Source organism: Aulostomus chinensis, chromosome 14 (genome assembly GCF_037954235.1).
Source record: "Aulostomus chinensis isolate RoL2024-O1b breed Wild chromosome 14, RoL_Achi_v1.0, whole genome shotgun sequence".
NCBI classification, from domain to species: domain Eukaryota; kingdom Metazoa; phylum Chordata; class Actinopteri; order Syngnathiformes; family Aulostomidae; genus Aulostomus; species Aulostomus chinensis.
In genome coordinates this window covers 10,132,025-10,154,341 of record NC_141333.1, presented here as the reverse complement: position 1 = coordinate 10,154,341, position 22,317 = coordinate 10,132,025, and the positions used below count along the sequence as shown (strand labels likewise).

Sequence of the window (22,317 nt, the reverse complement as noted above, 5' to 3'; positions counted from 1 at the left end):
TCCAGCGCTAGTTCTACACAGTAGGGGAACGAGCAGAGAAAAAGTCAGAGCTGCAGCAGTCTGACAGAAGAAATTACAATTATATCCCTGTTCCTACAGAAGTGTTTGGAAAAGCACCAAGAAGCAGACAGATTAATTATTATTTGGGGCTTGCCAAAATGTGTGTGTGTGTGTGTCTGTGTGTGTTTGTGTGTATGTCTGAGTGTGAGGATGGAGAAGTGGTTAGGTTGTGTAAGTCACAGTCACCGCAGCATATATTCCAGGACGTTCTCCGGGCATAATGTTTATACTACTGAGAACTGTACATGTGTGTCTGCTTTTGCACATAACCCCCCTCAACCCTCTCTCATATTCCATATTCATGACACATTTTTATATATATATATATATATATATATATATATATATATATATATATATATATATATATATATATATATATATATATATATATATATATTCCATATACAATGAGAGGAGAGTGTGGAGTCATGCCCTATCTTGACTGCTTCTCTTCTTCTCTGTGCGTTGGATGTTGGCTTGCATTGTTCTGCTTCATCCTATCTGCTACAAATATCATCACTAATATTACAATCAAAAATTACTCGCAGTTTTGAACTGTCCAGTTCACTCACATTAAATATTAGGGAGACGAAAGGAGGATCTTAAGTGACACTTCTGATTAACTGAAGTGAGGTTTTATGACGTTGTTATCCAGGAGTTTTACCTTCAGTACATGTGGATCAGCGCGACTTCCGTGCAGAGACCAGAGCAGCCGCAGCTTGGTATCTCCCAAGCATTGCCTCTTTTATCCTCCAGCTTAAAAAAAAAGGAATCCTTTTTTTTTCCATGGGTTTTGTAAAATTTTTTCAGCTTTGCTCTTTCTTTTGGCTCAGTTTTCTACCATCACGCTTCCATGTATTTGCAATGCTCATTTTATTACTCAGCAGGGTGTTACAATAAAAGAAAGAGCTGGAAAATAAATGAAAATGTTACAACTAAAGTGCTCATGTAACGAAATTCGAGTTATTTGGTGGATAAAGTACACTCTTGCCATGCTGAACTAAGGAACTGCCTCTTCTTCAGTCTCTCTGCATGGAAGACGCGTTGACTGATACCGACTGAAGGTAAGAAGGATGATCACCTCATAAAACCCCACTTCAATAAATCCAAAATATCACTTATATTGGTACAGATATGAGCTTGTAGACAGATATATGCTGCTTAACCCTTAAACTGCAGTCCTGGATTGACAGAAGCATTCAGTTAAGTATTCTGTTGTAACAGTCCACTCAACCATCAGACTGTTGATTTTATTCAGTGTCCAAAAATACTCCCTTAATGTTCCCTCGTTAGATGGCAAAGGAGAGCAGGTCTCTGTGCCCGAGTTTACCAATGAAACAGAGATTAATCCAATTAGCAGTCATGCTCATTTTGAAAAGGTTTATGTTACTTAGTTGGAGTGTTTGTTAATGTAACGTACTGTACATGGGGCATAAAATTAAAGGGAACATTAAGGTATTTGCCTAGGAAAATACACCAGAGCTGCTCTAATGATCCTTAGCGGATTCTTCATGTCTCTTCCACTCATCTGGAAGAACGAACACCATTGTTCTAAATGATACTCCATCATTTAGTGATTTAATGAAGATGGTGAAGGGCGCTGCCTAACCCTTAATCTCCTGTTGGCGTTCATCTTGGTTTGGACACCTGAGAACACCATATGATCCACATCATGGAAACTTCTGTATTCTTTCTGCTTTACCTCTCATTTATTCACTTTTTCCTTGAATTGGTCCCTTTTTTATTTAGAAAAGTGCTTGCATCCATACTGAACCATTCCAAACAGCATAGCCTTACTGTATGTATGTCCAATACTAAACGTACATCCAGTTGTACACAGACACTGACTACGCCGTTTTAACACTGCTGGTGGTGGACCATCCTGTGACTGTCGATGTAAATCAGTGAGGACTTTTTTTCTCTAAATGTCTTAACTTTGCAGCAGGAGGAAGGTGTTCAATTGAAGTTTACATGACAGCGATATGTTCCTCATCCAAGAGACTCGCCAAGGGCTTTTAATGAATAGCTTTACTGACACTACATACAACGTTATTTTATAAGTGACAATCTATCAGCATTGTTTCTTTTATTGCTGTCATATATTTTTCTACCCAGTGTGCAGGAATGAGTTTGAAATAAGTGTCTGCTAACCTGATCTCAAAGATAAACTTGTAAAAAAATAAAAAAATAAAAATTAAGTTTTAAGGCCTAATCACAGGCTTAAGATATATTAACATTTCTTCTACGCTCTAAAATCCATCCATCCATTTTTGACACCGCCTATTCATTCAGGATAGTGGGGTGGGGGGTTGGGGTGGAGCCAATCCTAGCTGACACTGGGCGGGAGGCTGGGTTAACCCTAGGTGGGTTGCCCGTCCGTCCCAAGGCCATCAGGAGGAATCAGGGCTTCAGTAACTTGCTAAAGGATACTTCGACATGGTCACAGGGGGAAGTGAGGATCGAACCAACGACCCTTTGGTTGCTAGATAGCTACGCTACCTCCAAGCCATGCTGCCCCTACGTCATAAAATAATTCAGTAAATACCACACCTGTGAATGTCAAATCTTTTATGTGCCTCAGTTACTAGCAAGTGGCTAAAATAGGCTGCAGAGGATGTCACGGACACCAAATGTAATCATGCCATGCACAGAAGAAATGCAGAGCTTAGTTCCAGTTGGCAGATCACGCTATGCAGTTCCCCTCCCCCCAACGCACTGACTGACCAGAGGGGGCGCTAATGAAGTAATCTGGACACATATCCTCATCTAGCTTCCCACGCACGGACATGGCCAACTGAGTCTATGGGGACGCCCAACCAAGCCTGCTCTTCCTGTCTTGAGGGTTAAAAAAAAGACGTGTTATGAGAATTTAACGCTCATGTATGATGCATAAACGTGTGTCCAATCACACAAATATTTGTTTGTCATAATCAGTACTGTTCCTTAACTCTACTCAAATACCACAGCTGCCATGTGCTTTATTGTGGTAAACAACTGGCTTTGTGTCAGCAGAGTTAAAACAGTAGGTGATTGACTCTAACCTGCAGGTTTGGCAGAATGTCAAATGTCTTGCATTCTCGTTTGATTGGGCGAGTGCTCAAAAATAGCCTCGCATTTGATGCGCTCGGAACATAAATTGATTTTGAGTCTAAATCTGCATCCTCTTCCTCCCGATGTTAGGCAAGTCGGCGGACTTTTAACCCCCAGCAGCTTCCTCTCTCCTCTTCCTTCTGCTCTTCCCTTGTTTTCACCCCCCCTCCCCTTTCTCCCTCGATGGATGCTGATTCTTCCTCTTTCATCCCTTTTTCCCCATTCAGTGATCTCCTGCTCTTCCCCTCCTTCTGTCAGAAACATTACCAGTGCAGCTCCCCGCCAAGCCTTCCGTTCCCTGATGTTCTCCTTTACTGCTCCACTTTATGTCTTGTTTACCACCCCTCACTCCGATTTGACTGACATTTCATCAGACATGTGGAAGTGCCAAGCCTTGACCTGCTCTGTCTCGGTGGCCCACCATATTTTTTATTAACCTTTAATCTGCCTGGACAAGTAACACATGTGCTATGTGTAGCATATTTTAAAGATTAATACATCCTTGTCAACTTAATTACAGTATTATGTATTCATTATTTTCAACAACACTTGCTATTAAATCTCTGTTTTGGAAGCAGGAAGCATGTTGTACTTAACACTTACATCTTGTCCTTGACATCTCTCAAGGGAGGTTTGTGTTTCTTTAAAATTACAAGAAATAAAAACAAAAAATATGATATAGGACTCAAAATAAAAAAATGTGGAAAGCCAGAAGTGGATGCTCTCAAAGATATTCTCATGTTTTGACCACAATCTCAGAAATTATGTGGTTATTATAAATAAACCAATTGTGTGTAACACCGTGTGCCCAGATCTACAGTGTACATGTGTCAGAAATTCTCTCGCATCTGCGTGTGGAATTTTGTATGCGAGCTCACAGATGCCCATCAAGCTGGAAAATATTCTGTAAATATATTTATCAATTATGTATTTATATTGCTCTTTTTAATTTTGCAGAGGTAGACTTCATTAAAAAGTGTGTACACGTGTTTTCAAGCTCACCTCACTTTTATGTTTTCTCAGCCATTTGGCATGGAGATAACAAAACCCCTCAGACAATATCAGCGTCCTTCCACTTTAGGTTGTCAGCAGCAAACTTGCAACACTGAAACCTCTTTGAGCTGATGTACACACAGACAAACACACTCACACACACACACACACACACACACACACACGCCTTTCTTCACTCAAAAGGGACAGTCTTTGTTTGATCCACTGTGAGGTTTATCTCCTAAGCCCAAATGTCAACACTTGCTGTTGACAGACTCAGTTGCCTCCAATAATCCGGTGCTGTCCACTTCTAAAGACCTGGAAATCAGCAAGTAAAAGCAGTTGACCTGGGGCAGAATAGAAAGTCAAAGGGATACGAGTTATACTGTGGAATTAGGAGGTGACAATCAGGGACAAGGCAAGAGTCTCACGCAGCAATCTAAAGTTACCAGAATTAACATGAAAACATCTTTCCAATTCATCCGAGTCCAAAGATGGTTTCTTTTTGTCGCGCCACCAAGTGTGCGAATATTTGTGTGCATCTGTACAGCCACGTGAGGGCCACAATACAATCGGTCAGTCAGTCTGTGCAGTGACAGTCGAAGGCACAGCTACGCTGACCACATTCGTCACCTCAGACTCGTGTGACTGAGCAACACATCTTTTATGCAACATCAGCAGCAGGTCTGTTGTGCTTTCCCCATGGTGTAATTATTCGGACCCCCGGGAAATGAAAATGATACAAAGTTCATAGGACCAACAAATGGAAATTGATGTCTTTAGGTGTGCAGGTCTCTCCAGAATATAGGAGGGAAAAAAAACAAAGCACAAAACGCTGTTTTTTTGATGGAGGGTTTTGAGAAGATATTACTTTTTTTCTCACCATACTCCAGACGTAACTGCCTACCCCAGTCAGGGAATCATAGGAACATGGATGCAGTTGGACACTAGGATAAGGTTACACACCTATATTGTGCCATGTCACTTTGAACATGAAGCTGCACGGCCTCATGCCGCTAGGTTGTGCACACAGATTCTGGGAGCTGGAAACACCCCCGCTCTCCAGTGGCCTCCCTCTCCACCAGACTTGTCCCGTTGAGAAAATGTGGGACATTCTGGACGTCCGCTATACACAGTGTATTTCTGTCCCTGGGAATATCTGTAAACTATACGCACAGCTCTTGTTGAGGAATGAACAACATTCCACAAAAATTGCACCACATCACAAAATGCAAATGGTGATTTTACAAGTAATTAAGAGGAAAACTTTCAACACTGATTCCTTCATTGACCTTTGAAGAAATCTGTAGCTGCAACTTTTTCTTCTTCTTGTGTGTTATTTTTGTTTACATCAGTCACTGTATGTTTTCTGCCAGACTGCTCACTTCTGTGTTCTGTTTGGGTCCTTGCTGTGTGCTGGATCCTATTGTTAGAGAGCGAATGACTGTTTACATTACATCTTCAGTACAGTAAACAGAGGTAGGTGGGGTGGGGGTGGGGGGGTGTATGTGTGTCAAGCAGTTGGAGTGGATGGGGGGGGGTTCCTGCTTATGAATAGCTTGTGTGTCGATTATAATTTAATGATGTTAGTGTATGCGCTACAGTTCCAAGGCTATTGTTATTTCATCACAACAGGTCGGTCACACATGCAGCAATCCAGTCATTCATGAGCACAAATGTGTAAACAAAAAACAAACAAAACACACACACACACACACACACACACACACAAACTAGCATGCAATCACACCAGCAGCGAGATGCCAACGAGTCCCAAACGACTACAGAGGTCATTTTCTCCAACCATCTGATAGGACCCATGAGCATACGTGTCCTAAATTAGTGCCTGTAAACCCATGTGATTTAGTTTGGGCACAGAAGACGTGCTTTGGTGGACAGAAATGTAATGGTCTGGATTCAAACAAGCACTTTAAGGATAGAGTTGATCATGTTTTTGTTTTTTTTCATAAATAAATAAAGTCTTTGTGGTTGGAAATGAACTGTGACAGGATACTCAAAGTCTGGTGTTTTGTTGACCTACCTGACCTCCACCCAACAGAGACTTTAAACTCTGTTGACATCATCTGATTTCCTACTGTCCACTGGTCATAAATGCTATGGCCACTAGAGGGCATTTGTTTCTTACAAAGATTTTTTTTTTTGCCTTGTTGCACAGAAAATGTTGCCCAAATCTCCACTGTGATACACAAGCATACAAGATGGCACACACTGAAAAACCACCTGTCTTTCTTTCTCTTACACGTGCACACACGTACACATGAAAACCCACACGTGCACACAAAAGATGATTTCAAAAAGTTAACCTCAAACTGGTGAGTGTGGCTGAGGATTTATCCAAAACTGAAACCCTGTGTTGTGTTTGATGTGACATTTCTTACCTACTGCACACTGAACCAAGCTAATCAAAGTACATCAGTACCTTTAAGGTTTTAGTTTGTTTCAATTCATTTTTCACTTTTGTTGACCTCATTTGTAGTTTATTAAATCATGCGCTGCATGTTGTGTGACTGTGTTGCTTCAAACCTTTTGCCCTGAGTTCTGGCTGTCTGTCTTTCTCTCTCTCTCTCTCCCCCTCTCATATACAGGTTAATCATTCCAGCAGTGCTATCATGCCAGAGGTCTTATCAGTCTCTGTGTCATTTATAACCTAACCTGCATCCCCCCTCTCACCCTCCTGCCCCTATAAACTGCAACACACACACACACACACACACACACCTGCAAGTCACTTAATTTAAACCAATCAGAGCCAGGCATTTACAGCTTGCTTTTGATAGGTGGAACCTCCTGTCAACACTGTGACTGGTCACTGATGGTGATGTGTGTGTGTGTGTGTGTGTGTGTGTGTGTGTGTGTGTGTAACTGTGGTGGTAACTGATTAAACCGCAACGAAATTTTGTTCAGAATCAAAGTTCTCTGCAACTTTTTTTTTTTTACTTCCACATAGGTTTCATTGTACTTAAGGATGTTGTTGTTTGTTACCAAGTGTTTTGTACTCAGTGTGTGTGTGTGTGTGTGTGTGCGTGTGTGGTAGTCAGTTAATAAAGTTGTCATGTCTGATACTTGTAGAAGCAGTAAGAAAAATAAAAAAATTATAACATATACGTGTGTGTGTGTGTGTGTGTGTAAAAGTAATACATACAGCATTAAACGTCATAAGTGTTAGTTCAGATGATTCAAATTAGGTACACATTCTGGACCAAACATTTCACTGTAACTTTTGTAAAATGCAATGGATAAATGCAACAGGCAGGACAAACAGTGATTTAACTATTTAAGCAAAATGACAAAAAATTGTGTGTGTGTGTGTGTGTGTGTGTGTGTGTGTGTGTGTGCGTGTGAGCGCGCACTCTTCGACCCTTCAGGTGTTTCTGGCAGTACTGTCCGTAACTTCTCCGCGTCTCACCCTCTTCATCCTCCTCCTCCTCATCGTCAGACCCGTGAAAAGAAACACCTTTTTTCGGAACACAAAAATCAGTGTAACCTCAGCGAGCGGGTTGGTGGTAGTGAGGGTGCCGGGGGACGTAGACTCATTGTCTTTGTGGATTAAATGTGGAGCGGTCTAAATAGGCTGAATCTGACGTATCGTTAATTGATCCCTGCTCAGCCAATTACTGATTTAAAAAAAAAACAACAGAACAAATGGGTCGAGTTTATGGCGTATAAGGGCTGATGTGATCTGAAATAAAGGCCATTTTGAGTCCGAGGCCGGTGGTGCTCACGTTTTAAACTGAACAAACCCAAAAGAGATTAATTTACATTAAATGGGGCCAATTTTCTGTGTCCTTAACCGAACACCAGTGATGATAGCCCTTAAAGAAAGAGGGAGAGAAAGAAAGAACACATTTAAAAAAGAAAGAAAGACAGAAAGAAGTTTATTTTACAGTGGTAATTGACTTTTTCCAGATGCCTAAAAAAACTGAGAATATGCTGCCAATTTTATTACGGGTTTGTTAGACATTGCAGTATATTTTAACACACTTCATAGGCCTCTATAACATTCACGCATCTTTATGCATGTGTGCGTGAATGTGCTGCAGTACCTACATACCTTGTGCGCTGCGTCCGCACTCTGCGCTTGGTTTCCTCGCTCTCCCCGCGCTTTAAAAGTCCATCATTAACGGGATTAAACAGCTGAGATTTTTTGGAGAGATGAAACCGGGGGGTTTGAGGCGATGTTTCCCGGTCCCCTCGCCTGATTGGACATGGGAAATATGATGTCAGTCGACCGCATGCATCCAGGATTGGAGAGAGGGGAGTAAACAAAGCCGCGAGGAGGAGGAGGAGGAGGAGGAGGAGGTGGAGAGGTTTCCACATCTCCAGACAGTTCGACTGACACGCCGATTCTGACTTTACGCGCTAGAGAGGGCGGCCCCGGCGGCGCGTACTCGTGTGGTAGAGGCTTAAAGTTACATTGACAGTTCGACTTTAGTGGGTGACGCGCTAAAAAAGACATTTGGAAAAGGCAGAAGGAAGTTTATCACCGTCTTTTAATCCGGACGCTTTGCAGTTTCCTCGTGTGAGTTAGAGGCGGATTTCCGAACTCGGCGCGCAACTGCTGTAATTACTGTAGGAATCTCTCCTTCCTCTGTCCTGCGACATTCTTGTGATTTTATTTTCATTATTTTTTTTCTCAAACGCAATTTTGAAAATAAATTTAAAAAAAAAATCGGAAGTTGAATCAGGGTAGGCGCTCACCGGCTATGCAACCCAGCTGTTTGGAGACAGCCTGAGTCGGTTGAAGCTTGCTCTTTTCTTCGGGCATGGTCCGATAATCGGAAGACAGAAAGAGGCTGAAAGTAAAAGATAGACAGCTTTAAAAAAAGAAAAAGAAAAGAAAAAGAAGACTTGAGACACTTCAGGGTGTGTTCGTGGGAGCGTCTGCCTCTCACATCCAGGTGTCCCACCGACCGGTGCGAAGTCTCCAGCTCAGGCCGGCAGCGCTGACATGCTGCCCAAAGTCGAGACTGAATCCCTGGGACTCTCTCGATCGTATGGGGATCAGGGGCACATGCCAAGAAACATGCAAGGTAAGAACCGCCATTAGTCTCAGTTAGACAACAACCGGGACCAGTCATGAGCTGCACCTCCGCGTCTTTACGGAGGCTCGTCCTCTTCAGTTTAGACCTCAGTGTCACTCAAACTTCGGAACTCGCCACTGCGCGCGCGCGCGTGTGTGTGTGTGTGTATGTGTGTATGTATGTATGTATGTCGGTGGCCAGTAACTACAAATCAGTATGATAAATGTCTTAATTTTCTCACAGGTATATTTACAAAACTTAACTTATGTTTTATAACACGCGATGTTCCGTTTCTCTCCATCTTTTCTAACTGTGGCGTAAAAATGCGGATATGTAGATTCAACCAAAGCTTTGACCTTTTATCAAACAATTCCTGCTCTCAACTTCTGGAAGTGCGCCCGTGCATAAGAACTGTGGGGGTCTCTGTTTGACTTCGTCATGTCTGTGGTCTCCTGATGAACTAATGGACGTCTTCTCCTCAGCGGTTGAACTAATATGCTGAATTCAGCCGTTATTTCTTTTTTTTCTTGACACAAGATTTGCCCATTCCTGAAACCACTACAACTCACAGTAAGAGCTTTAATTAAAGGATTTACCTCACACCAAAAATATTAAAACCTCAGTCCAGTAAACTTTCGCTATGTCGGTAGCCTGTAGAAACCCTGAAAAATATCGGCGACTGCGTCAAACCTGCATTTATTTCTTCCCTCAAACAAATTTGGAGCGTGATATGCTGACATTAAATAGGAATTACTTGAATTATACAATTTGTGTGTGTGTGTGTGTGTTTCAGAAATCTCTTCAGTCAGCTTGCTTCAAACCTGTAAACGTGTTTCGATTTCTGATTCCAAAGACGTTTATTTCATCTAAAAAAAATAAGTCGGTGTTGCGTTTAGTTTAAAGAATCATCGCTCTCTCGCTCTCCCTCACACACACACACACACACACACACACACACACACACACACACACACACACACACACACACACACACGTACATAAAGGAATAGGGCTGTTAACACCGACTCACCTGTCAAAGATAAACTCAAATCCGCCCCTAATTCCCCTCGTGTCATTCCACAGTCATATAAGCAGGCAATCAATTAGCCCGGTGCTGGTTTATGAGGCGCTGATAACGCAGCCAAGACTCCCTCACAAGGCAAGGAGTGGCTTGTTAGAGAGCCACTTATCTAGTTTTACACGCGGATAAAAACAAGGTAGCTCGGACACACACACACACACACACGCACACACACACTTTCTTTGAAGCATCTTCTTTTTTTGGTGGATTTTTTAGGGGGGAATTTCCCTGAAAAAGAAAAAAAAAAAAAAAAAAGAGGCCGTCGAGTTGATGAGGGACTGTGATCGATGTAACTTCTGAGCCGATTTATTTCCAGTATCGATACAAACCTGATCTTTATGTTGTTGGAATAGTGAAAAGAAATATAGCAGCGGCGCTTTTACAAAGAGGACACGCTTAGCTGAGAGGACATGCTGAATGTCATTAAAAATGTACTGATTTAGCGTTCATTTATCTTTTTTTATTATTATTCAGGCGACTCATGTCTTCACCGCTGTACATCTACATTTAACCTTCCGATTACGGCGTGTGTCTACATCCAAAAGTGTCCCTTAAGCTGCAGGTGGAGTGTGTGACAGTAAAAAGGCCCTAAAAAAAATTTTTAAACTTTTTTTTTTTTTTTTTTTTTTTTTTACTGGTTTGAAACACAAAAAAAATACTTCGGAAATTGAGTTTCCTTTGAGCTTTTTTTTTTTGGGGCGGGGGGGTAGTAAGAAAGAAAAAAATGAGAAAAAAAACCCAAAACAACAAGAACAACAACAACCGTGCAGCCCAGGGGAACTTGTTGCTTCAGCTGGAATATGCACATCAGATCCCAGCATGGAACACCGTGTTAACAAACCAGAAATCATGTCTATTGCCTGTTTGAAAGCTCTCAGTGATCAGCTGAGTGGATGTGAAGTAATATATGTGAAGGCCTTGGAAGGCGTCTACTTGACAAAATAGTTCCACTTTTACAGCCACATCCACTGAGGTTTTCCTGTTTGATCCCGGCTGCTTTTTTTATGATTAGAACCATAAATGTTGTTGTAAGTGTTGTAAACGTCAGCCTGGCTGTTTGCTGAGCGCTGTCACACATGCATGTCTTTTTCTTTCTTTCTTTCTGTTTTTTTTTTTTAAATACACGAGATAAGGGGGGGGGGGGGGACGGACCGCTAATTGTATTTCAGAGAGAAAATACAGGTTTCATATCTGGTTGAAAGGCTTTCATTTTTTTGCAGATTTTTTTGGGGATGTTTGCTCGTTTATTCGCTCAGTTATTGAAACTGCTGTGTAGTGAATTTATCGCGTCAAATTATATTGAGGACTACCCCCCCCCCCCCAGTGCGCGCACTCATAACAGTTTTCCTCTGCTTTCGCACCACTAAGCCACATAAAAAGACACCGAGGAGGCCTGTAGCATCGCGACTGATTCTTCGAGAGGGAAAAATAATGTTGGCACAAGTTGGTTTTTGGGAATTTTTTTTTCCTGCTCGCCTGCGGAGATAAGGGCTTCTCTCTCACTCTGTGTCTTCATTTGTCTGTGGGCGGTAACGTTTTCTCCTCCAATCCTTAACTCTAATATCTCTGTTTCCCCCCAGCGAATTCACGACACAGATGCATGCATATTTATGAGCCTCACTTTCATATGATTTTTAACCCCCCCACCCCACCCCATCATCTCCTCCTCCTCCTGTCTGCGACGATTCCAGGGGTGCCAAGAAGGAGAAATAAATAGTTGCGTGCTTTCAACTCGTTTTTGGAAAAAAAAGGAAACAAAATCAAAGGAATGCGCTCCTGCAGATGAAACAAGTCAAACTGAAGTTTTTTAAATATATACAAATATAAATATCAGTCAGTGTCACCGCGTTGTTGTTGCTTGGAATTCAACTCGATGTTTTGTTTTGTTTTTTTGTTTTTTTTGGGGGGGTGGGGGTGGGGGGTTGGGTTGCTCACCGTTGAACTAGACTCCTCCGTATCTCCGTAGCCCCCCAGTTAAAAATGATGGACTACTCCTATGACGAGGACCTGGACGAGATGTGTCCCGTGTGCGGAGACAAGGTTTCTGGTTATCACTACGGACTCTTGACCTGCGAGAGCTGCAAGGTGAGTAACCTTACTTTTCCCCACCAACAAACCCTTAAATTATGGAAATGATATTGTCCTTGTGGCAAACACACAATTGTGTGTGTGTGTGTGTGTGTGTGTGTGTGTGTTCCTGTGTGATTTTGTGTCTGATGACCTGCGTGTGTCAGATGTGGTGTGTGTATATATTTATATTTTATTTTCCCTGAGGTCAGAGTAAATCTGTAGTTTCATTTTTATATATTCTCCAACTTGTCTTAAATACACAGTTCTTGATGCTCACAGCTGGACTGAGTTGAAACTTTTTATTTGCTTTATTGTTTCCAGAACATTCTATACTTTCTGGGATTATACATTTCCTTCAGTAGAGCTGCTTTACTTCAGTGCATCATTGCTCATTGTAGTGAGACATTATATGTGGGTGACTATTTTTTTGCATGCCAGGAATTTTAGCAGACATTCTTGTTTAGGGTTACGTGCAACAAGTGAAACAATCAGAAGAAGGGAGATTCAGGTCCTCATCGCTAATGCAACTGCAGGAAAACACACATTCTAAAAGAAAAGCGATCAAAAAATGATCGTATCTATCGGCCAGACAAACTTTTCCTGTCAGTGGTGAACAGCTCGAAAATGAACCGGGGTTTCTGAGGACTTTGGTACCCTTTACCCTGATTTTCTGTAAACTGTGCGACGAGCAATAACAAAGGGTGCCTAAGAGGAATTATCAGAGCAGGCAAAGTACACACGGTACTACTGTCACTGTTTGTGCAGGGCTGCTACTGTCTGAAACTCTCATCACAAGTTCATTAAGAGCACAGCCGTTTGGTCGGGTCACTGAAGGCTTCCATACATGCTCATAATGAGCCACAGTAATGCAAACTATTCATTTTGAGCTCTATCATCAACCCATTTGTCCCTTTCTGTCTAGTTCCACCTCCCTCCTCAACACTCAGCTTAATAGGCATCACTCGCTTTTGTTCTGGGGGTTTTTTTTTTGTGTGTGTGTTTTTTCTTTAGTCCAGTAAAGCTGTCAGCACAAAATTAAGCTGAGCCAAATGTCTCTATGTTAACACTATTTGGTGTAAAATTGCAGCTCGCAGTATCGATGCAGTGGCAAACATTTCTTGCCTATGTGGTCATTATTCAAAGCAGATGTTATAGATTTTATCCCATATTATGACCTTGAGATGCTAAGCACTTGCTTGAAGGGAGACGTCAGTGGCATCTCTGCTGCTTTTCAGCCCCAAAAGTCTCACGTTGGAGAGAGATTTTTTTTTTTTTGGGGGGGGGGTGCAGCTGGTATTGTGTGCTGGATGGTAGATGTAGATGAAGAGGTATTTTATTAAAAAAAGGCTGTCTATCCTTGTTGAAAGATTAATAATATTGATATTTTACCTGAAAGCTGTCATTGATTAAATCTCAAATGCAGGCTGCTTCTTTATTACATATATGATCGACACAGCAGTATGTCAGATTGTTGTCATGTTACAGGCTCATATTGGCGTTTAACGGCCAAGAGCTGGGATTCATTTCCACTCTGATGGTAGTTTTTCCTCTCCAAAGTACAAAATCACACGGATTTTATCCTGCGTTTCATAGTACAACCAAAATTCCCTTATTTTCCAGCATTGCAATCCGTGTTTTTTTTTTTTTTTTTTAAGTTTTCATTATCTTAAGTCAGCAAGTTTTGCAATGATGCATCTACTGCTTCATAATGCTGTCACAGACGCGTGGACGTGCACGCTGCAACTCCACGCACACACCTCCTCCTTCTCCCTCTAGTCATACCACACTCAACACCCCACAAAGCAAATATGGCAACATATCATACGTGTTAGAATAACAACAACATGCTGAAAGAGGCTACAAAGTCCTCATTGTACACACACAAACACACACACACACACGCACACACACACTCAACCCAGCCAGTGGAGATTGATGTGACAAAACAATTGCAGAAATACAAACATTAGAAGCAACCCGCAAGAAGGGCAGGGGTCAGAGCGTGACTGCAAAGCAATCTCAAAATATATTTCATGAATGCGGAGGTTAAATGAAAAGACCAAAGCAAATTAAAAGTGAAATGTAGAGGTTTTTTATGATCTCAGACTTAAATAGCATGCAGTTGAGGAATGAAGATGTCTGAGAGACTGATACAAGGAGACAAAGAGATTATATTTCTCCTGCTTCCCTGCTGGAATCACAGGTTCGTATTGACGAGCATTAAAAGCCTTTTCATGGTTGCTTTATGTGTAGAGACTCAGTAAAGAGTGCAGTGCACACATGGAATTCCAAGGTCAAGTATTCATTCAGAAAATGTTTCAAATTCAAATTGATCTGGGTGAATGTATTCCTGACGCTACAGTACGTTAGAGCTCGCCATTCCAGAATACTGCCAGGATCTAATGTTGATTCGGAGCACTTTTGGTTTGAATGTGGTGCGTACAAGTTGTCTGCAGCACCCAAAAAACAGCCCCGACAAAGTTGCTGTTTTTTTTTTTCTTCTTGGCTTTCTTTGTCATGTAAGTGTTTATCTGTTAAGTATCGTCGAACACTGTTTTTAAAGTGCGTTCAAATCCAGTTCACTTTAGTTATTTATGTCACAAGCTGTGTGCTAAATCAGGGAGAAACTTCTCTCTGTAGCTTGTTTTTTTTTTGTACAGAGCCTTTTTTATTTTTATTTTATTAAGTGATATTTCGTGATGGATCAGGCAATGCAGATTGTCAATTAAATTTGTGTTTGGTGAAATATTGACGGCAGCACTTTCTTTTTATTTTATTTTTTTTAACAGGTCAGGTTTAAGGATTCTCCTCCTTGGTTATAGATCTAGAATACGTTAATACTTTCTTCCCTTCGTTTGATTTTTCGCTGCTGCCAGTAATTAATTCCATGTTGCTGGTCTGAATCTCTGTAATCCCGGAACTGTGAATTATGGATATAATTTATTGGACTTTTTTTGGATTCCAGTGGTTCTGTTTTTCAATAATTAAGGAGAGAGATTATCTCACTCTTATGTGAGTGGAGAATATCAGAAATTAGCATTTATAGTATATGAAACTTTATAAAGTCGTGTGTAATACACTGAAAGCAGCATGAAGCAAACATGCTGAAAATCCATCTTTGCATCTTTGGTAAAAGCAGGATAAAATGTCGGTGTGGCGTGATGTAATTAGCTTCCTTATGAAAATACCTTTTCTTTAATCCTTAAAGAAACGCATGCACATATTCTGAGTCGTGTGTGTGTGTGAGTGTGAGTGTGTGTGTGTCTACATAAAAACATCTATTGTGTGATATAGCTTTCAAAATTTGTGTGTGTGTGTGTGTGTGTGTTCAGCCTGTCCCTCTCCATCTGTCCGAGTGTGTGAATGGGTCAATTACCATCGCATTGGGGGTCAAGCGGGTTGACGTCTTAATTGGTTCTCTCCACAGGGCTTCTTCAAGCGCACCGTCCAGAACAACAAGCGCTACACATGTATAGAGAACCAGAGTTGCCAGATTGACAAGACCCAGAGGAAGCGCTGCCCATACTGCCGCTTCCAGAAGTGCCTCACTGTCGGCATGAAGCTAGAAGGTACGGCAACGTGCTTTTATTTTTACTTTTCAAATGTGTGGCTTTTGCCTTTATCCAGAATGACTTGAAAGTGTGCATTTTTCTTGATGTTTTGTTTATGTAATTCAATGTGTTTCCTGCTTAAATATAATGTTGTGGTGGAGTAAAAACCAAGAGAGAGATGTTCAAATGACACTGAGACTAAGAGAGCTTTCTGAAGAATTCTCAAGACAGAAAAAAAAAAAAGAAACACATTGCTATTAGAAGTGAAATTGTGGCTTTGCAGTTAAATGATAGCATCCAGGCTTCTGAGGACGCTGGAAGTACTTCAAAATGATATTTTACTCTTTTTACAGCACACACACACACACACACACACACACACACACACACACGTTTCTTCACCTAAACAGGATTTCACGACTAGTTTAGCAAAGATTTTGTCTATTCAACCACCATTTCAGTGTGTAGCACTTAATAAAATATGACGTGTAGAACTTCTACACATCTGCAGCAGTGAAAAAAAAAAAAAGAAGCAAATCCAGGCAGTGTTATTGCATTCTTTGCAATGCATCATATATTTTTCAAGATATGATGCCTGTTTGCAATTACTGTTACGGAAACTTGGAGGGAAAAAATTATACCACGGAGCAGCTCAAAATTGGAGGTTGACTGCTTCTGGACTTCCACAGAGGTGTTTTAAAAACTTCTAGCAAAGTTCTTGTGAAATGACAGAGCTAGTCATTTTCCATTAATTCATGAGTGAACTCAGTAAAGCACAGCATATTTATGTTTTGGCATGAAAAATATCCTTCCATGATCAATTTGCATGCGAAGAGTTTCATTCCAAATTGAGATATTCACGTAACCTTCTTGAAAAAAAAAAAAAAAAAGTTGAAAACCTACTTTGACAATATGATTGCCTGCATGAAAGTTGAAGATTATGTTTATTTAAACATTAAAAGATGACTATTAGAGTAATTTTTGTTCTCCAGAATGTATACCTAGAAACTTGTGAAGTGAAACCTTTCATTTCTTACTGATGCGTTGAGAACTAGCAATGCTTATTAGTATTTTAGATGGGGTCAGGGGGAGTTGGGGGGTATCTGGTAGCTGCTGTGCACTTAAACATGCCAGACAGAGAATAGAAAAAATATTAAACTTGGCGGCGGGGCGAGAATGGTAATGATGATACTTTTGGCCGGCCGGTTCGAGGCCTCTTTGTTTAATTTGAACGTGGCTCAGAAGCTTGTTCAAACACAGCTATATACAGAAGTGACAGCACGGCAGGGCAAGAAACATTCATCTGATGTTCAAAGATAATATTTAAAATCAAATAATTTTTGGTTTTATTCTGAAATCCCTAATTTTTGGAGTGATTAAAGCGACCCGAAGGTCATCTTACAGCAAGTGTAAAATAAAGGATTTAAAGGTTAAGTTATTCTCTTTTTTTTTCCTTCCAGTCATTCATAAACATTAAACTGGTTCAAGTCTCATTTTGAACTCATCACACACTTGTGAATTAAATCTAATTTATAATAATCCCTAGTTCCTGAGCTCAATTGATAGAAGCTAATGTGTTAAAGAAATAAGAGCAGGGTGAAAGTAAACAAAGACAGCCAAAGTCAGATTTTTCCCCAGGCTGCTCCCTATACTTGCCATGTGCGCTGTAATTAATCGCTGTTAATTGTGAATGGCCGCTGGGCAGAATGTCCCAGCCTGTCATTTTCCAGCTGACACAAGTGGCTAGTGGGTAGTGTTTGATCTGTTTTGCTGGCGGTAGCTTTCAGCTCAGGGGCAAGACGGGCCCTGCAGCGCTCTGTTAGGGGCCAGAAGCTCCGGTGGGCGACTCATGCCACTACCAGTAAAGACCTCCCATACGGAAAGGCTGACACCCCCTCCCCACACACACACACACACACATACACACACACAGTGCATATACTCACACTATAAACACACACACAAGTACAGATCTCCCTGGTAAATACATACATATTCATGAGAGGCCCAAAGGTGTTCAGACGGCCACAGGCGAGGAGGAGGAGCTGTCATTTGATGTGGTGGAGGAAAAAAAAATTGTTTGTGCAATAATGGTGAATTAAAAAAAAGGAGATTTTGGCTTCATTTCCTTTGTTATGGAGAGATTTTCATTCCTTTACACAGCAGCTTGAAGCAACATGTGAATCTCGGACTGAAACCAAATTTGGAGCAACAGAAATAATATGAGAGAAGCTTTAAGTTTGGCCGAAAGTCTTATTTTCTGCGGTATTTTGCTGTCTTTGGCTTTATCTGGTGTTTAGAATGATCTTACCAGCCAATCAGTCACTTTAAAGTTTGCTGTAGGGAAGATGGCATTCAAAATATGTTGTTTTTTTGAAACAGGCTATTTATTCTGATTATGATTTGAATCGTCTGCCAATACGCGTCCGGCTAACTTCATAAAACATTTATGTATATACACTTATATTTTTGTCCATAGAAAAAGCAGAAGTTTAATCGGTTCAACCCTCTTGACGATGCTGTGGCAGGTCTGATCATTAAAACTATACTACAAAATACTACAAATACTATTCTTGGTGTGGCATCTCAGCAAGTGTTTATTCATTCAGAAAAAGGAGAAAAAAAATTAAATAAAATAAGCCACACCCCTCCCAGGTTTTCAACCATTAACACGTCACTCACTGTAGCTGATGGAGCGTGTTGCATCTGAATCGCTCCCACTGGCATGATTTTCTTTTTATGCTCGCTAGATGTTGTCTGGGATCATATGCTTCACTGATCTGCTTAATACTAACTTCATCTGGGTTATCATTATTAAAGTGTTTTCTTTTTATTAAAAACGGGGTGAAATTTGAAAAAAAAAAAAGTTTGCAATAAATTTGTTAATGAACATGGAGCTTGTTTCTGCTGTAATAAAGCAGATGCAACCGCGAATTCAAGTAATTAAAGTTGACGATCGCTGCTTTTAAAAAAAAAAAAAAAAATTACTTATTATTTTACTTACTGGTTCCGCTACTGTTTTGTGATATTCAAAGTCAGATGGTATCTTTGGTGCTCCTTTCGGCACCGCCTTGTGTTGTGTCTGTATCCGAATGACGTCATTTGGATTTAATAGACTTTTTACAGCTTTGTCCTCTAAGCTATTCAATATTAAGATGTCTGATTGTTTATCGTTAAAGTGGGTTTGATTCAGCTCAGCAGTGAAGGATTCTGAGATCACGCCTAGCTGTATACTGTACCTGTGCCATCAAGACAAGGCTATTCAAATTACTTAAGCATAATTTACAGACTGCAAATGTGCATAAATAATTGGTGAGTAAAACCTTTGGATATATAAAGAAATATCTGACAGAACTTTTATATTTGCAATAAATCCATCATTTAATATCAAATTAATTTATTCAATGTAAATCTTTCCACTGATTCAGCTAAATTAGCATGAGCGGCTGAATGTTTGTCTGTTCCCCTGCATCCATCCATCCACCGTATATTTCTTGCTGGTCTCCTTCCTTCTCACTCTGATTTGTCTTCCATCAGCCGCCAAGTACCTGCGCTGAAGCCAGGGAGCTGTCCCATTACTTATGCATAGGTATCATAGGTATTCATGTGTGTGCATGGGATAGGGCGCATCCGGAGCAGGGACCAGGGCCCCGACATGACAAACAGGGTGTCAGCGAGGCTCCGTGGGACCCATTAATATGCTGGAGGCTGACAGGGATCCTCACCTATGTGCGCTTAATATTCCTGTATATTAAACAACCATAAATCAGAGGATATAAGCACAGAGGGTTGTGTGTGTTTGTGTGTGTGTGTGAGATGTGTTTGAACGTGTTCAGGGCTGTGTGTATGAATGTATTTGCGTGTGTGTGTGCAGAGAAATTGTGCATGTTTAGGATGTTTGCACATGTTTGAGACATGCAGCACAGGATACTTTTAGGAGTTTTTGTTGGGTCAGTTTGGGAATTATGGACGTGTGAGTGCCATAAAGCAGGCGGACTTGAGAGTGGAAGACAGCCTTTCAGCAGGGCCCAAAGCCTCACCAAAAACCCACAACATCCTCCAACTCATGCTCAACAAATGGTAGTTTCTTCAAAAGTTTTCAGAGCCAAAACATTTCACTTTTCAATCAAATTAATTTTCTTCTTTTAAAAAAAAAAAAACAACTTTTGAGTTCACTCTTTTCAGGCTTTTTATTCTTCTGCTTTTTACCTGCTCGTCAATGTGCTTTGAAAACAGTCCCTATCTATCTAACCTCCTATAGACGTTTATCACCATCGCGCTCGCTATTTAACTCCACACCATCAGAACCACCGCACCCTGTTACTTTATTTTTATAACCAAAACTCTGCAGGCTTTTAACAAATTTTGTTTTTGCATGAAAAATAAATACAGACTTTTAAAAAAAATCAGCTTCCTTTAAATGTTTTCTCCAAATCTGATGCTATTTTTACAGATGTTATTCGCTGCATCATTGTGAACGTAACCATTAGTATCTCTCCCCCTCACTCACACGCTCAGTGTCGTCCTCCTCTCCTCCTTTCACATTAATCAGTGTTACAGGCATGCAAATCACATTGTTTAATTACAGACAAAGAATCTGCGCGCGCGCGTGTGTGTATACTGTACTACACAGAGGTACATAACAGGGGGACACACTGAATCTCCATGACATAAATTGTTTAGACTTTGTTTGTTTTAAAGATAATAGGCAAGGCTAGCCATCCAGTGAGAGTAAAAGAAATGAAGGTAACTCAACATAATGTCCTCTGAAGTGTTGGAAACACAACTCTTGTGTGTGTGTGTGTGTGTGTGTGTGTGTGTGTGTGTGTTAGTGGTAAACCCCCCCAGTCCTGATATTCATTATGTGATGAGGGTCCCTGGGTCCGAGGCAGACAAGTAGGCAGTGAGGGGCTAATTTTTTTTTCCCAGTAGGTCCAACTATTAGTTTCTTAGCTCATTAATTACGCTGTTGTGGAGAAATCATGAATAGTTAAAGTCGCCCTACAATAATGTATAATAGATACATTTGACAGTGCCCCTGATTTCTTTTTCTATCTTTTTTGTAAAAGTGTCATAAATTTTTCAACGGTCATGATTATCCCTGAGCTGAGCAGATAGGGCTGAATTCAAACATGTTTGAAAACGGTTGTGTGTGAGTGTGAGTGTGTGTGTGTGTGTACAGATTCCCTGTGTATAACATACTGAACCATTTGAGCTGCTGGAGTCTCTCCAAGGTGGCGGAGTGTCTGGCTTGCGCCCATCTTTCTCTGTCTGTGATCAGGTCCAGTGTGTGTGATGTTTTCTGTATTAGCTTGTGTGTGTTTTCTATGCATCACTGTATGGGAGCATCAGTGTGTGCGTGTCTTTTTCTGTGTCAGTGTATGGGAGAGTCAGCGTGTGTGTGCATGTGTGCATGTGCATGTGTGAGACTTCTGTGTGTTTGTGTGTCTCCCCTCACGGCTCCTCACACTTACATCAGTGACAGACACTTTTGTAACGGAGGTCATTAAAATCACTCCCAAGGCAGCTTAGAGAGTGTGTGTGTGTGTGCGAGTGCGTGTGTGGGGGGGCGGAGGCAGACACTCATGGGGGCATACACACACACCCTGATGCCCCATCTCACCATCTCCACCCCCCCTTAAATATTCTTCTTCTCATCCATCAGGACAGCAGTGTGAGTGAGAGTGAGCAGGGTAACTCATCATGTTACCTGAGCAATGAAGGAATGAATTTCCAGCGACACACAAGTGTACTTATTTCAAAACCTTACTGGAACAATGAAGATATACAGTAGAATATTCTGCTGTACCAAAACTGAGGGTTGTGTTCTTTCCCAGACGTCCGTTAGCTCGTTGCACTCTGGGCTCGCCGAGCCTCGTCAGAGCAAGAGGTAATTAAGTATGAATAATTAACACCAGCGCCCCCCGACTGGGAGACAGCAGAGAAGCTTCACCATGGCAGCAGTCGGCCAGATCACACATGGCCCTCGTAGCGGTCCACTGTGTGCCCGGCTGATTCATTAGAAATACCCTCGACACAAACATGTTATGATCTGCACTGCAGGATCCTGCAAGGGGGGCGGGGGGGCATGAGGAGGAGAATCCCAATTTGCTTATTGTCAGCCTTTCCAGCCTTTGGGACTTTATAAAGAAAAAAGTTTCTTCTAATGGCCAGTGACAGTTTGAGGATTTTTAGATTTTAAACATATATTTTGCAAAGACAAATCTTTACTTACTTAGCAGTATCTATCATTCGAATTGTGTGATTCCTGAGCAGTAGACAGAGGTTGTCAGCTGCAAAGCAACACAGAAAGGTTTGTGTATTTCGTCAATGAGTAACCTCACTATCTGTTAGACCTGTGGGGTTTAAGAGTCAGCAGGTAAATGTCAAGTGTAATGACCACGGGGACACCTTTACCCTACATACA

General features: G+C 41.2%; 1 protein-coding gene and 1 long non-coding RNA gene across 3 annotated transcripts in view; one reads left to right on the top strand and one right to left on the bottom strand.

The window, feature by feature from the left end:
* Positions 1-7,047: 7,047 nt before the first annotated feature.
* LOC147249694 (uncharacterized) overlaps positions 7,048-22,317 on the bottom strand; it is a 35,692-nt gene continuing 20,422 nt past the window's right edge. The window contains exons 2-4 of the long non-coding RNA XR_015119154.1: positions 8,866-8,960; positions 8,219-8,362; positions 7,048-7,979 (exon numbers count right to left, since the gene is read on the bottom strand). This is a non-coding gene — a long non-coding RNA (uncharacterized LOC147249694). The remainder of the gene's footprint in view (positions 7,980-8,218; positions 8,363-8,865; positions 8,961-22,317) is intronic.
* Positions 8,500-22,317, top strand: part of nr5a2 (nuclear receptor subfamily 5, group A, member 2) — a 67,512-nt gene continuing 53,694 nt past the window's right edge. The window contains exons 1-3 of one of the 2 annotated variants that reach the window (XM_086223401.1): positions 8,500-9,197; positions 12,236-12,354; positions 15,767-15,908. In XM_086223401.1, the coding sequence (XP_086079527.1) occupies positions 9,116-9,197; positions 12,236-12,354; positions 15,767-15,908 (343 nt within the window). In that variant the 5' untranslated portion in view covers positions 8,500-9,115. Of the gene's footprint in view, positions 9,198-12,215; positions 12,355-15,766; positions 15,909-22,317 lie in introns of both variants that reach the window. The other variant, XM_086223402.1, reaches the window with a different exon arrangement.